The 14163-nt window shown below is 53.5% G+C and overlaps 1 protein-coding gene across 1 annotated transcript in view; it reads left to right on the top strand.

The window, feature by feature from the left end:
* Positions 1-2093: 2093 nt before the first annotated feature.
* LOC118757798 (uncharacterized) overlaps positions 2094-14163 on the top strand; it is an 80241-nt gene continuing 68171 nt past the window's right edge. The window contains 8 exon segments of the mRNA XM_058681086.1: positions 2094-2160; positions 5587-5747; positions 10103-10173; positions 11656-11734; positions 11736-11816; positions 11902-12033; positions 12407-12453; positions 12455-12576. Coding sequence (XP_058537069.1) covers positions 2094-2160; positions 5587-5747; positions 10103-10173; positions 11656-11734; positions 11736-11816; positions 11902-12033; positions 12407-12453; positions 12455-12576 — 760 coding nt within the window.

The following is a 14163-nucleotide window of genomic DNA, read 5'->3' as shown; positions in this document are numbered from 1 at the left end:
GATGGTGTCCCCTTAGAGACAACGCAGAGGGGGAGTGAGCACTATGGGAAGAGCTGCCAGGGTTAAGCCAGCAGGGACCACAGCCAAAGGCACAAAACCAGCCCAAACCAGCCCGTGGCACATCACCTTCTGCCCTGGGAGTGCAGCTGACCAAGCCTCAGGCAGGTCTGCTTTCCTCCTGGGCTGATGAGGAATTGCCTGCTGCCTGGCCCCTGCCTCCCAGAGGGGGTACTGACAGCTCAGCAGCAGCTTCTGATTGGCTGCGACTTGGCCCCCTCCTTCCCTCCGACCCCGTGTGCTGGGAGACAAGATGCAGGCTGAGCTCTTTGAGTCTTTGAGGTCCTTTCAGGGCCAGGCAGAGTGGATTGGGAGGTGAGGTTGGGGTGCGGGGCTGTCCCGGGCCAGCGGCCAGCCGGGCTGGGGGTGATGCTGGCGTCTGTGCGACTCCTGGCTGTGGCCCTACTCGGGACAATGGCAGCAGAAACTTCAGGGAGTAAGTCAAACCTGTGCTGCCTCTCGTGTGCTGTGTTGATTCTGCCCAGTGTGAGTGGGGAGGAAGTCCAGATTTGGGACGTGGGGGGTGGTTGGGAGGGCTGGGGAGGGCAGCTGCAGAGACCAGCTTCCAGACTCAGGCAGGTTGATCGCTGAGTCGTGTCAAGGGGATTGCGTGGTATGATGTGGGAAGATGCTAAGCAGTTATCTGAAGCTGGGGATGTCTGGAAGATGAACTTGGACTTGTTGCAGAGCGAATGAAACCGTGTCTAGTACAAGTACTCTGCAGGTACACGCTTTCAAAACTAGCTTTTAGAAAAAGTTAATTTGGGGCCTGGTGCAATAGCCTAGTGGCTAAAGTCCTTGCCTTCCCTGTGCGGGATCCCATATGGGCACTGGTTCTAATCCCAGCAGCCTTGCTTCCCATCCAGAAACATATATTTATTTCTATTAGAAAGTCAGATATACAGAGAGGAGAGACAGAGAGGAAGATCTTCTGTCTGATGATTTACTCCCCAAGCAACCGCCAATGGCCAGAGCTGAGCCAGTCCAAATGCAGGAGCCAGCAGCTTCCTCTGGGTCTCCCGTGCTGGTGCAGGGTCCCAAGGCTTTGGGCCGTTTTTAGCTGATTTCCCAGGCCACAAGCAGGGAGCTGGATGGGAAATGGGGCTTCCAGGATTAGAACTGGCGCCCAACGGGATCCTGTGCGTTCAAAGTGAGGACTTTAGCTACTAGGCCAACATGTCAAGCCCCAAAATAAATAAATCTTAAAAAGTGAATTTAATTTTTGTCACATGCATTTCTGAATCCTATGTGGCAGTATCATTAGAAAATATAATCAAATATTAATGATACTTTGTGTTCTCAGAAATCTGATTTCTATTTTATTCACAGTGTTTGATGATCTTCCTTGCTTATACGTGTTGTTCAGTTTCCCAGAATTGAGAGAGTAGAGGCTGATGTGAATCGGTCTGAAACACACTGGCAGGTTTTGCCACGTCTGAAGTGAGTTACCAGGTTTTCACTGGGAATAGCAGTGAGAAATGCCAGGCTTGGAGGCTGTGTGAGTTCTGCAAAGTCACTGGGTCCAGCCACGGCAACTGCAGGCAGGCGGGACTCAAAACCCAGTCAAACTACACAGCAGGCTCATTTTTAAGTCGGTGTTCTTGTGTGGCCTGTAGATGATGGAATAAATATCCAAGTGGCCCTTGGCAGAGAAGTTTCCCTGGCCCTAACTTAAACGAATGAAACAAGTTGGAAAGACTTCCTTGAACACCAGCCACGTGTCAGGTGCTTCGGAGGATGCAGTGGACCTGTTTTTGTTTGTTTGTTTACTCATTGTGCTCCAGTACCAGAGGTGTGCCAGGCACCCTGGCAGGTCCTGGGTATACCCGTGTGGGTTGGAGGAAAGAAGGGCAGGCATCAGAACTGGAGAACGCTGAGATGGGGTTCAAGGATGTCTCTAAGTCAGAAGGCTCTAACTGCGACTCAAGGAGTCCCCATTCTAGCCGCATTTGGGCGGAATCTGTCCTGGAATGAGCTTTGCCTTTGCTTTTGTGAGGGTGTGAGGATCGGAGCTCACCCTGCAGCAGTTGGAGGCCATGGGCGGGGCCAAACAGGCGAAGGCGGCTCATGGTTTGTGCATGATGCAGAGTCCAGTGGCTGTGCGTGAGTAGTTTAGTACGATAACTTGCCCAGGGTTTTAGATTACCAGAGAGGTGAAGGGAAGCTGGTAGGAAATGGGTAAGATTATATGTCTTAAGATGTGTGTGTGTGTGTTTTTAATCCATTGATCTTCTTTGAAATCCATTGATTAATGCACAAAGATTCTTTTTTTTTTTTGTCAAATGAAACAAAATGACCAGATGGAAAACCCCACCAAAGTCTTCCCTGCACAGGGTCTAAACAAAACAGAGCGGCGTACTCTCCCCTATTGTGGGGAGGTGATTTGTTTTTGCAAGGATTAAAGAGGCCGGCTGCCCTCACCAGTTGTGGATGGGTTGGGGGGAGATTGAGCAGGTCGTGCAAGGTCTCTGGGTGCCTGGCACATGAGGCCCCAGCCAATGCCTGGAAATGACCCAGGCAAGTCGGTGGCAGGAGGGATGGGTGCGACTGGGAAGCAGATGCGGTGGGACAGCCTCAGGTGAGACCTGGGCAGGTAGGGGAGGGCTCAGGTGTCCAGTCCGGCTTGGGTTGGGCTGGGAAGGGCCTGGCAGAGAGCAGTACCGGCAACCACCATTCCTGCTGCAGCCTCTGGGTGTGTCAGCCTGTGCATTCTTCATTCACTCCTGCCCTCTCTGGCCTGAGACAGTGGAGTGTGCTATGGAGCCTGGGTTCAAACCCTGGGCCCATCACTGACTGCCTGGGTGTCCCTGGGCTGGTCACTCACGGGAGATAGAGGAGTCGAATCTATGAATTGCTGGGAACAGTGCCTGGTATGCCGTAAGAGCATCTAAGTGTTGATGGTATCATTCATGTTTTCATCTCTACTGGGGAAGCAGGTAGTGGGGAAAAGTGCTCAATAAAGCAGTACAGATAATTACATTACTTTCAAGTTTTGCAGGGATTGAGAGGTTCAGAGGTACAGAAATGGGGACCCCCTGACACACAGACAAGGGAGCTTACCAGGAAAAATGTTTCTTGTTGAGACCCATTGCAGAAACTAAGTCGGTCTGGGCTACTAGTGGCCAGCCACTGGATCCATTGATTTGAGGAAGCATGTATGTGCCCGAAGCCAGCAGTCCTGGGGAACCCAGGTGGCTTCAATCTCTAGAGTGCTGTCCCCACCTAGATAACTAGCAGGTGGATTTGTTGAAGGATGGATGGGGCTGTGGGAGCCAGGGGAGGCTGGAGGGCTAAGCTGACCCCCAGATTGCTAGGTGGGCTTGAACCACTTGGACAACGATGAGCCCTTGGGCCCAAAGCTTGAGGGTGTGTGGTGCTCACAGTTCTGGTCAGGCCGTGTGATGCTGGACCCGTTTCTGTTACCGTGCCTGGAATTCTTCTTCTTCTTTTTGTTGTTGTTGTTGTTGTGTCCTAAAAAGATGCATTCACTTGAAAGGCACAGTGACAGACAAACAGAAGCAGATGGAGCTTCTATCCACTGCTTCGCTCCCCAGATGGCCACAGTGACGAGAGTGAAGCCAGGAGCCTGGAGCCTCATCCGGGTGTTCCACCTGGGTAGGGACCCAAGCCCTGGGACCATCTGCTGTTGCTTTCCCAAGTGCACTACAGGGAGCTGGATTCGAAGCAGAACAGCCAGGACCAGAGCTGATGTTGTTTAGGATGCCAGCTTTGCAGGCAGAGGCTTCATCCACTGTGCCATAGTGTTGACCCCAGATAGGTATCTTCCAAAATGACTCTGACTGCTGGTGAGGGGCTGAGCCACCACACAGAGGATAGTTAGGGGGCTGTTGTTGGGCGAGAGGCTATGGCTTTGCAATCACCATAGAGATGCAGGCAGGAAGAGGTGGTAGCTGGCGGCAGGCACTCACTGCCAGGTGCCACTATAAAGGGTGGGTTTAAGAGTGGCAAGTATTTTATTGAGATAGCAAAGGTACATCTGGGAGGGGAGTGGCCCTGTGTTCCGACTAGGCATGAACTCATGTGGGTTGTTCAGGGAACTGGGAGGTACATTCCAATAAAGGGCAGAAATATTCAGGACTTTTATGGGGAAGTAGGTGGAGTGTTCCTGGATCTTGGCCCTGCCCTTCCTCTATGTGGGCCCATGCTTCCTGTCATGGTGGCTGGCAGGTGTGTCAGTAGCATGGGAAGGGGCCTGTTCAGCCTGGGCATGCTCAGCTGCTCTGAGCTGAGCCCAGATGAGGGGGTGGGATGGATGGGAAATGGAGGGAGGGAGGCCTTGCCATGACCTTAGCCAACAGGCTGGGGTGGTCCAAGGGTGAGGAAGTCAGTTCCGGGATGAGGAAGTTCAGGTTGGGCATAGCGCAGGGGAGGCCTTCTAGGCCTGGGATGACCGGTGTGGGCACCCAGGCATTTTCAGCTCATCTTGTGCTGACAAGCCAGTGCCCCCTCCCCCTTCCCTGTTCGCCTTCACCTGATTCCATCTGCTTTGTGATTTCAGAAGTTCAAGATTTACCAGGAGGACAGGAGGCCTCCTGCATGGTGGGGTGTGCGGGTGAGTCTCTCTCAAGTCCTGGGGGCACCCATGTGGTTAACCCAAGCCAGGTCCCCAGGTGTCACAGTCTCTAGCCAACTGCTTCCTTTGGAAAAGTCCCTGCGGGGAGGTGAGCTCTTTCTGAAGGGGAAAAAGCATCCCGGGACCTGGAGGTGTGGTTGTGCCTCTGGGTGGAGGAAGAGCAGCCACAATGGGATGAGGGGTTTTGCCCTGGGTCCCTGGAGGCCCTGCTAACAGGTGGAGCATGACAGAGCCCTTCCCCAGAGCACCTGCTGCCTCCATCCCAGCCAACATTACAGCCCTGTCTCCTGCAGAAATCAGGAAAACAGCCCCCCACCCCACTCACCTCCTTGGTGTCCATCACGGTTGTGGGAAGGAGTCGGGTGGCCCAGGCTGAAGTCCTGACCATGTGTCCATAGAGGAGTCCACCTGCCTGGGCCTTAGCCTCTCTGGTAGAGCAGATAAAATAGGACTCATTACAGCATTGCTCATGAGGTTGAAATGAGTTCATGGAAACGTAGACCACTGGTGGTCAGTTGGGGTGATTTTGTTACTCCCGCTTGATGTTGGCAGGAGACATTTTTTGGCTGTGTGACCATCACCAAGGGGACAGAGGCCAGGGGTGCTGCTGGACCCCTTCCATAGCAGGGTTGTCCAGCCTCAAGCATCAGTGGCATTGAGAAGTCCTGGCGAGCGTGGAGCTCTCAGGAGACAGCCCAGCCTGCAATCATGGTGACGCATGCTGATCAAGTGCTAACTGCTAGGTTTCTCCTTGTCTCCAGTCCTTACAGGGCTGTGCACTGCCCAGGCGTCCCATAGACTGGGAGCTGGCTGCTTGGGACCTAGGTGACAAAAGGGAAGAGGGAGCAAAGACTTCAAGTAGTTGAAGTGAGATTGAGGTCGGTGCCAGGGTGCCAGGGTGCCGTGTTGAGCCGCTGCTCCCGTCTGCCTTCCAGGGTTGGCTAGGCCCCACTTCCCTGTGGACACCAGATACATCTATCGCTTTGCCACCAACACCAGCACTGGCCTGCAGGGAGCCCCCATGGAAGGTAGTGGCCTTGGCCTCCAGGGCTTGGTGATCCTGGGTGTGCTTGGCCCGTGCCAGGTGGTCTTACAGGTGAGTATCCCTGAGCAGCTGGGAGATGAGCTGGGAGGGCTGAGGGGAAGTCATAGCCCCCAGGGCCCCCCATTGAAGTACTCATCACACCAGGTAGGTGAGGTCAGGAGAGGAACAGGAATTATGGTGCCTTGTGGTTGGTTGTAGGATGTGGTACCATTTCCTACAGTGACTTAGTGGTATAGTTGCAGGGGCTGAGCAAGGTGTGTGTGTGTGTGTGTCTGTCTGTCTAGGGCTGTTCCTTGTAGACAAGAGCCACAGAATGGGGACAAGGGGTGCCTAGGGGCAGGTGGAACGGCAGGCCTGCAGGTGCCAAAGGTTAGCAAAGTCAAACTAAGTACATGCCTTTAGACACAAACTTGGATGGGCATCAAGGCCTGAGTGGGGCCACTAGGCCTGCACTGGAAGTGGAGGGTGCACAAGTGCCAGTGAGAGAGGTATGTGGTCAGGGGCAGTGGTGGTAGCCTGGCGGAATCCTGAGCTGGCATCACTTGGTGGTTTCAGGTTTCTCTTCATCAACACTTCCCCAAACTCTCATGTCCCTGTGAGTGGCCAGGCCTGCGCATTCTCCTCTGTACCACCTCTGATGACTCATGTATTTCCTGGAGAAGCCTCCTACTGCTTCCCACTTCTTCTGAATGGCCATTAGTGTCCACTGAGGTCTGGTCTTGGACTTGTGAGACATTTTTGAACCGACTGGAGTGTGTCCTGACAACAGTTTTTCAAAAACTGCTTTGTTGTGTTTTCATCTTCACCAAAGGAACGGGTCTTTCATGGGGCGGCTCAGAGGGGCCTCTGAATCCTTAATGTACCAAACATGCCTGTATGCTAGCCAGAGCTGCCACTGCCTTAGGGTCTTGGCCACTTTTTAACGTCCATCAGAACACCGATAGAATTTGTTATATCCATCAGAACACCAGTAGGATCCCCCCCACCCCGCCGCCTTAAGCAACTTGCATCACTGCTGCAGTTTTATTCATATGTTTGCTTTGCTGTTAGCATTTAAGAAACGCTGGTAATGTCAAATGAAAGCAATAGTATAAAGCATTGGTTTATTTCAACAATTTTGGCGGGGTGGGGGTGAAAATGGAGTCCCTACAGCCACTTAGGGCAGCCAATCACATAGGTTTTTAGTACATGAAGTATAGAGTGAATTTTTGATTTTAAAGATTTACTTATTTTTATTACAAAGATGTGCAGAGAGGAAAGACAGAGAGGAAGTTCTTCCGTCTGATGGTTCACTCCCCAAGCGGCTGCAATGGCCGGAGCTGAACCGATCTAAAGCCAGGGGTCAGGAGCTTTTTCCGGGTCTCCCATGCGGGTGCAGGATCCCAGGGCTTTGGGCCATTCTTGCCTGCTTTCCCAAGCTACAAGCAGGAGCTGGAAGGGAAATGGAGCATCTGGGGCATGAGCCAGTGCCCATATGGGATCTCAGCACATGCAAGGCAAGGATTTAGCCACTAGGCTACCACGCTGGACCCTAGAGTGAATTTTAAGTGAATCCACTATTGCCAGTGTGAGAAGTGAGAAATAACACACCTTGATCGCTTGTCTCTGGAGTAGCTTCCTGCCTACTCTGTTGCCATAGATGACTTTGCAGTTGTCTTTGAGCTGCTCTTTAACGAAATCACATAGAATGTGCTCCGTGGCGCTGGACTTGCCTGCTTCAGATGCCTCCCCGGTGACAATGGAGACCTTCAGTTTCTGGTGCTTCACTGGCTGTAATGTTCATCTGTGATGTAGTGCAGATCAGCTCCACTTCTCACTGGGATTCCTTCCTTCCTTCCTTCCTTCCTTCCTTCCTTTTTAAAGATTTATTTTATCTTTATTGGAAAGTCAGATATACACAGAGGAAGAGAGAGAGGAAGATTTTCCATCCATTGATTCACTCTCCAAGTGGCCGTAACAGTCAGAGCTGTGCTGATCTAAAGCCAGGAGCCCAGAGCCTCTTTCGGGTCTCCCATGTGGGTGCAGGGTCCCAAGGTCTTGGCCCGTCCTCGACTGCTTTCCCAGGCCGCAAGCAGGGAGCTGGAAGGGAAGCAGGGTGACCAGGATTAGAACCAGCGCCCATGTGCGATCCTGGCGTATGCAAGGCAAGGACTCTAGCTGCTAGGCTACCACGCCGGGCCCTGGAATTTTCTTAACTTTACAATGCTCAGAGTTACTGATTAGACACACTGATTTTGTGCTTTGCAACCTTGCTGAACTTATTTATTGTTTTTATTTTTTTATTTATTTTTTTTTAGATTTATTTTATTATTACAAAGTCACATACTGAGAGGAGGAGAGATAGAGAGGAAGTGGAGCTGCCAGGATTAGAACCAGCAGCCATATGGGATCAAGGCGAGGACCTTAGCCATTAGGCCACACTGCCGAGCCCCTCATTTATTGTTTTTAAAGATTTATATATTTTTATTTGAAAGGCAGATCTACAGAGAGAGAGAGAGAGATCTTCATCTGTTGGTTCGCTCACCAAATGACCACACTTGCTGGGTCTGGGTCCAGTCAAACCCAGAAGTCGGGAGCTCTTCCGGTTCTCCCACGTGGGTGCAGGGTCCCAAGGCTTTGGCCATCATCCACTGCTTTTCCAGGCCACCGGCAGGGAGCTGGAAGGGAAGTGGAGCTGCCGGGATTAGAACCGGCGCCCATATGGGATCCTGGCACATGCAAGGCCAGAACTTTAGCTGCGAAGCTGCTGTGCCCGGCCTACTTTTTTAACCATTTTTACATGTACGACTCAGTTGTGTTTTTTTTTTCCTGAATCTTCTTTGTCCCTACCTTTGCAAACTTGTAGGATAAGTTTCCATGGATGGCAGGTGAGAGACCCTGAGTGGCGATGGTGATGCTGCCAAGGGATGTGGAACCTGGGCAGGCATCCAGTGCCAATCAGATGGGGTTTACGCCAGGCTTTCCAGCGTGGGGGATGATGGCTACTTTTTTCTTAATTGTTGTTGGGGGGTGAAGAGTTGGTTTAAGGCAACACAGGATTGAGTTTTATTATTGACTTTTATTTATTTTGGGCCTGGCATGATGGCTCAGTGGCTAATATCTCTCCTTGTATGCCAAGAATCCTATATGGGTGCTGGCTTGTGTCTTACCTGCTCCACTTCCCATCCAGCTCCCTGCCTGTGGCCTGGGAAAGCAGTTGATTACAGCCCAGAACCTTGGGACCCTGCACCCGCGTGGGAGACCCAGAAGAAGCTCCTGGCTCCTGGTTTTGGATCAGCTCAGCTCTGGCTGTTGTGGCCACTTGGAGAGTGAACCAGCACAGGGAAAATCTTTGTCTCTCCTCTCTGTAAATCTGCCTTTCCAATAAAAACAAATAAATCTTTATAAAAGATTGATTTATTTGAAACATGAAAGAGAACGGGTGACTGATCTTTCATCTGCTGCTTTACTCTTCAAATGGCTGTAGGGACTCGGCTGGGCTGAAGCCAGGAGGCTCCATCTGGATCTCCCATGTGGGTGCAAGGGTCCCTTGGGCCATCCTCCCCTGATCTCCCTGGCACAGTAGCAGGAAGCTGAATCAAGAGAGGAGCAGCCAGGGCTTGGGCTGGTGCTCTGATGCAGGCTGTTGGTATTGCAAGCAGTAATTGAACCTGCTACTGGGCCTGGGCGCTGGGCTTAGGGGAAGGTGAATGACCGTGCACCGTGCTCTAGAAGTGGACATGATGTTGTTGTTTGCCCAAACTCACAGATCAGAGAACACCAAGAGTGATGCTTAGCACGCACCCTGGGCTGTGTGTAACCCTAGTGTGTCCACGTGGGACATCTGTGACACATGGGCCCCTCTGGACAGGCCATGGGCATGGGTGGGAGTGGGAGGCGAATGGAGATCACTGTGCAGCCCCTAACTTCTGCTGGGAGCCTAGCCTATTCCAGAGGCTAAGGCATTATGTTTCTTGATTGCTTTGTTTATTTGTTTATTTTGAGTGAAATCGGTGGCATTGAGGAGGTGGTGAGGATTGTAACTTTTCCCTTTGGGCTAGTCAGTCTTTTGCACCAAACACATGCGTGTGCACACCTGGGCACACCATACTGACACTGGCCCATGCCAGGCTTGCCCTGGGCTGGGCTCTCGCACATGGTCCCAGCCTGCCTCTGTCGGTGCTGGCTGGTCACAGGAGCCCCACACACCCACTTCCAGGGTCTTAGTTGGCCAAGTGAGAGCTTGGCAGACCTGTAGCAAGGAGCAATAGAAACTTGGCCATTTCAGCCCTCGCCCCTTGGAATTCAGTGTCTGTCACCAGAAGCTAGAACTTTGTGCAAGGGAGGGGTCTCGTGCTGAGGCCCCTGCATGACTAGGGGGGGGGATGATTCGGGGTGTCCCTGGCTCACAATACTTCCTGCTTCAGTTCCAGGACCTTCAGGTGTTGTCCATCGTGGGGTCTAAAGTGCAGCTCCTGGAGGAGTCAGAGAGTTTGGGGTAAGATGCCCAGCCACGGGCCCCAACAAGTGACAGGAGCCCCTCTCTTCTCCAGTGGGAGGCCCTCAGCCCCGCCTCAACCAGCCTGTCACCCCCAGTGTCCGCTCCGCATTGCAGTGGGACCCCCATTCCCAAGCACTTTCTGCAAGGTAGTGCTGGATGGGGACTGCCTGCTCCCCACCCCACTCTGCCCAGACAGAGGGGACCCAGGTCCTCTCCCACCCCACCCGCGGTGACCCAGCCTGGAATTCTCTGTCCGTGGCGTTTCCCAGGATTTCCTGTCCGGGCCGCAGTGGCCTCCCAGCCCCAGCAGCCGGGACACAACCTCATCACTGATTCCTCTGCCTTTTTATATTGCAAATTCATTTGTTGGAAAACTAAAGGCTTTGTCCAGGGGTCCAGGGGCAGATGGCTCCCCGCTGAAAGGCCCGGGAGGGTCTCCGCCAAGGGGCCATTGTGCCCAGCTCCTCATCAGAAATGCTAAGTCTGGGTCAGGGGCAACAGGCCCCCAAGGCCACATTGACACCTGCTATTCTGGAAGGGGCGGCACCATGAGCTTTTCTCCTGCCCAGGCCTGGGCCCCTACCCTCCCCCAACTCTGAGCTGTCTGCCTTGGTAGGGCACCCCCCCCAGCTGAAGCTGGAGAGGAGGGGACAGGGCCTCCCTGGGGAAGGCAGAGGTGGGATCACTCATGGCCTCCAAGCTTCTACCTGGCTTGCTGCTGGATTGGGGTCTTCTCCTGTTGGGGTGGTGGGGCTCCCCCTCCCTCAGCCCCGGTCTGGGCATCTTGCACCCTAGGAAGGCCATCCTACCTCGACTTGCTCTGTGGTTCCCACCAGCAGCTGTCCCCAATTCTGGGTTCTGTGGCCCTAGGCAGGAGGGAAGGTCTATGTGGTTCCCACCTTGCCTCCGGGCATTGTGGGAGGGAGGGTGAACACCCCCAGAGTGGCAGGCTTGGGAGGAGAAGACATGTGTATGCACCCCAGGGGACACTGAGTTATCTGTAGCAGGGACAAAAGGGGCCAGGGAAGCATAGTGGGGGAGGCAGTAATTTGTGGCTAAGGCTGTCTGGTGTGGTAGAGACATCCTGCGGCCCGTCTGTGACCTGCGTCCCAGAGGGGACTGGTCACTCTGCAGCTCCTTCTGGGGCCTCTGTCCTTATGCAGGTGGCAGGTTCCAAGAACGCTTCTCTCTCTGCACCTGCGGTCCTTCAGATGTTTGCAGTTCACAGAACTCAGTACTAGGCGCCTTTAGCTCCAGTCCAGGGTGCAGGAGCCACTGTGCAAGGCAGGCAGCCTTTGGGGGCCCAAGCTTGGGTCCTTGTGCTTGGCTTGTGTACCTGCATATGCTGTTCCTGGTGGTGTTAAGCCTGGGCTCCCACAGAGCTAACTGAGGAGAGGAGCCTTGATGCTTCCCCTGGGGGGCTGACCTGCAGGAGGCCCCTCCCCCCACCTGACCCCTCTCCTCCGCTGCCCCCTGCAGTGCTGCCCTGGGCCAATTCCCACTCTGATTTGTGCTGCGTGCTGGGCGTGTGGCCCACCTGTGTCCACACCCGAGACAAGCCACGCTGGGTGCTGAATGTGAAGCTGCTGAGTGTCCTGCAGGGCTTGCCAGGTGCCCCGAGCTCCAAGACCCTCGAGGAGGTGAGGGGGAGGCGGGGAGGGGAGAGAGGGAGCAGAGGCTAATGCCTGCCCTCCCTCCATCCACCCCCATGACTTGTCCACCCAGGTGGACATCCTGGGCTGGTGTCCCACCACATACCAGCCCCACGGGGACTGGCTCCTGAAGACCAAGGACTTGGCTCAGTGCTACCTGCACAGGATACGCTCCTCCCTGGCCTCCCAGGCTGTGCCAGGAGTGGTGAGTGCTCCGCTCTCTGCCTATGCGTGCCCACTCGCTGAAGCCGGAAGTGATGTATGTATGTGAGGACTGGTACTACTGTGAATGTCTGTTAGGAGGGGTCTTGCCAAGACAGGCCTGCACCCGCACCTGCTTTGGTGATGTCCATGTTCCGTGCTTTCAAACCTGGGTTTTAGTGTCTCTCCTAGTGGAGAGGGGACCATTTGAGAAACTTGCTCTTCCCCATCCTCTCACCTGCTGTTGCCTTTGCAGGGCTGGGAGCGCTCAGTGGCCCCACTTGGTCCTGACTGCTGCAGGCTTAGGGAGTTGAGGGTGGGGGCCATTACAGCCAGACCTTGTTCTGAGCCATCTCTCCTGCTTCCCCCTCCTGCAGCCTGGCCTGGGCTCCCGCCTCAGTTGCCTACAGAGGTTCCAGGCAGGTGTCCTGCAAGGAGCTACATCCGGTGATGCCGCTGGTTGAGAAGGCAGGCACAGTGCGCATGCGCACCCTGTCCTCGCTGGCTCTGCTGCGCCAGGAACCTCTGGATCCGGCCACTGTTGCCAGTGAGTCTGGGCTGCCACCTGCCCTGGGTGTCACGTGAGAGAGAGTGTGGGGTCCTCAGGGGAGCCTCACGGTGTCCCTGTTGTCATCCCTCTGGCCCCAGCTGGATGCCCCTGTGCCCTCTCTGAAAATGGTTGGGAGAGTCGGCCTCTTCTAGAACTCACTGAGGCTTGGCTATTCCACTGAGGGTGAGCTCTTCAGGTTCCAGCATTTGTGGGAGGATTGGTCTCAGATCTCACAGTCCATCTATCTGCCCCTTTCAGGAGGATTTACTGATTGTCTAGAAAGTTCTTGCTAACCCCCTGGAACTTGGGTTCCTCTTACTGGTTTCCATGGAGATTTAAGAGGGAGGTCTTCCATCCTGTGGGAAAAGAATTTTTTCCCCCTTTAAAGTAAAAAGCAATTACCTCATTATTTTGAAAGGCAGAGATCTTCTATTGACTGGTTTTCTCTCCAAGTGGCCACAGCAGCCAGGAACTTGGGATTCCATTCGGATGTCCCGTGAGGGTAGCAGGGGCTCAAGTACTTGGACTACATTCTGCTGCTTTCCTAGGTGGGTGGGAAGTGGAGCACCCGGGGCTTAAATTGGCGATCTGACATGGGATGCTGTGTTGCAAGAGTCAGCTTAACTTGGTACACCACAACACTGGCCCCAGACTCCTCTCTGCTATCATGCTTCTGGGCAGGCAATGGGGGAGACCTGGGTGGAATTCCGGGCTCCTGGCCTTGGTCTGGATGATCCCTAGCTATTGTGGACATTTGGAAAGTGAACCAACCCTTGGAAAATCAATCTCTCCTGTTTGTTCCTCTGTCACTCTGCCTAAGTAAATAACACATTTTTTGCTTAAAAAAAAAATTTTCTAGTACAGAGATGTGTATCTGTCATGTGGTCACCTTTAAAATATTTCCATCTCTCCTAAAAGAAACCTTGATTCCCCATGAGATCAACCTGCACTCTTGCTTCCCCAGGCCCTGACCACCACTTGTGTGCTTGTGTGCATGCGTGCATATGTGTTTCAAAGGATTATGCATATGGTTGGAATTGTGGCATAGAGCATTAAGCTGCTGGTTGCAGTGTTGGCATCCCACCTAGGCATTGGTTTGAGTCCCAGCTGGTCCACTTCAAATCCAGCTGCCTGCTGTTTGCATCTGAGAACGTAATGAAAGATAACCCAAGAGTGTGGGCCCGTGCACCGTGTGGGAGGCCTCATGAAGCTCCTGGCTTCAGACTGGCCTGTTGCTGGTTGTTGCAGCCATCTGGGGAGTGAACCAGCAGAAGGAAGATTCTCTCTCCCTCTGTCTCTGTAACCTCTAACTCTTTCAAAAAAGGTTTTTAAGTAAGCTATTTGAAGGGGAGATGAACGAGAGAAAGAGATGTATCTCCCATTTGCTGGTTTATTCCCAAAATAGGCACAGTGGCGAGGGCTGGTTGAGGCTGTCACCAGGATCCCAGAGCTCCATCTGGGTCTCCCACATGGCTGTCAGAGGCCTAAGGACTTGAGCCATCTTCTGCTTTCCTGAACTCCTTAGAAGGGCAGTGGATTGGAAATAAAACACCTGGGACTCAAACTGGTGTGCTCTAGGGCTGC

This window comes from Ochotona princeps, chromosome 24, assembly GCF_030435755.1.
Source record: "Ochotona princeps isolate mOchPri1 chromosome 24, mOchPri1.hap1, whole genome shotgun sequence".
Lineage (NCBI taxonomy): Eukaryota > Metazoa > Chordata > Mammalia > Lagomorpha > Ochotonidae > Ochotona > Ochotona princeps.
This window is presented reverse-complemented; position numbering and strand designations above follow the sequence as displayed.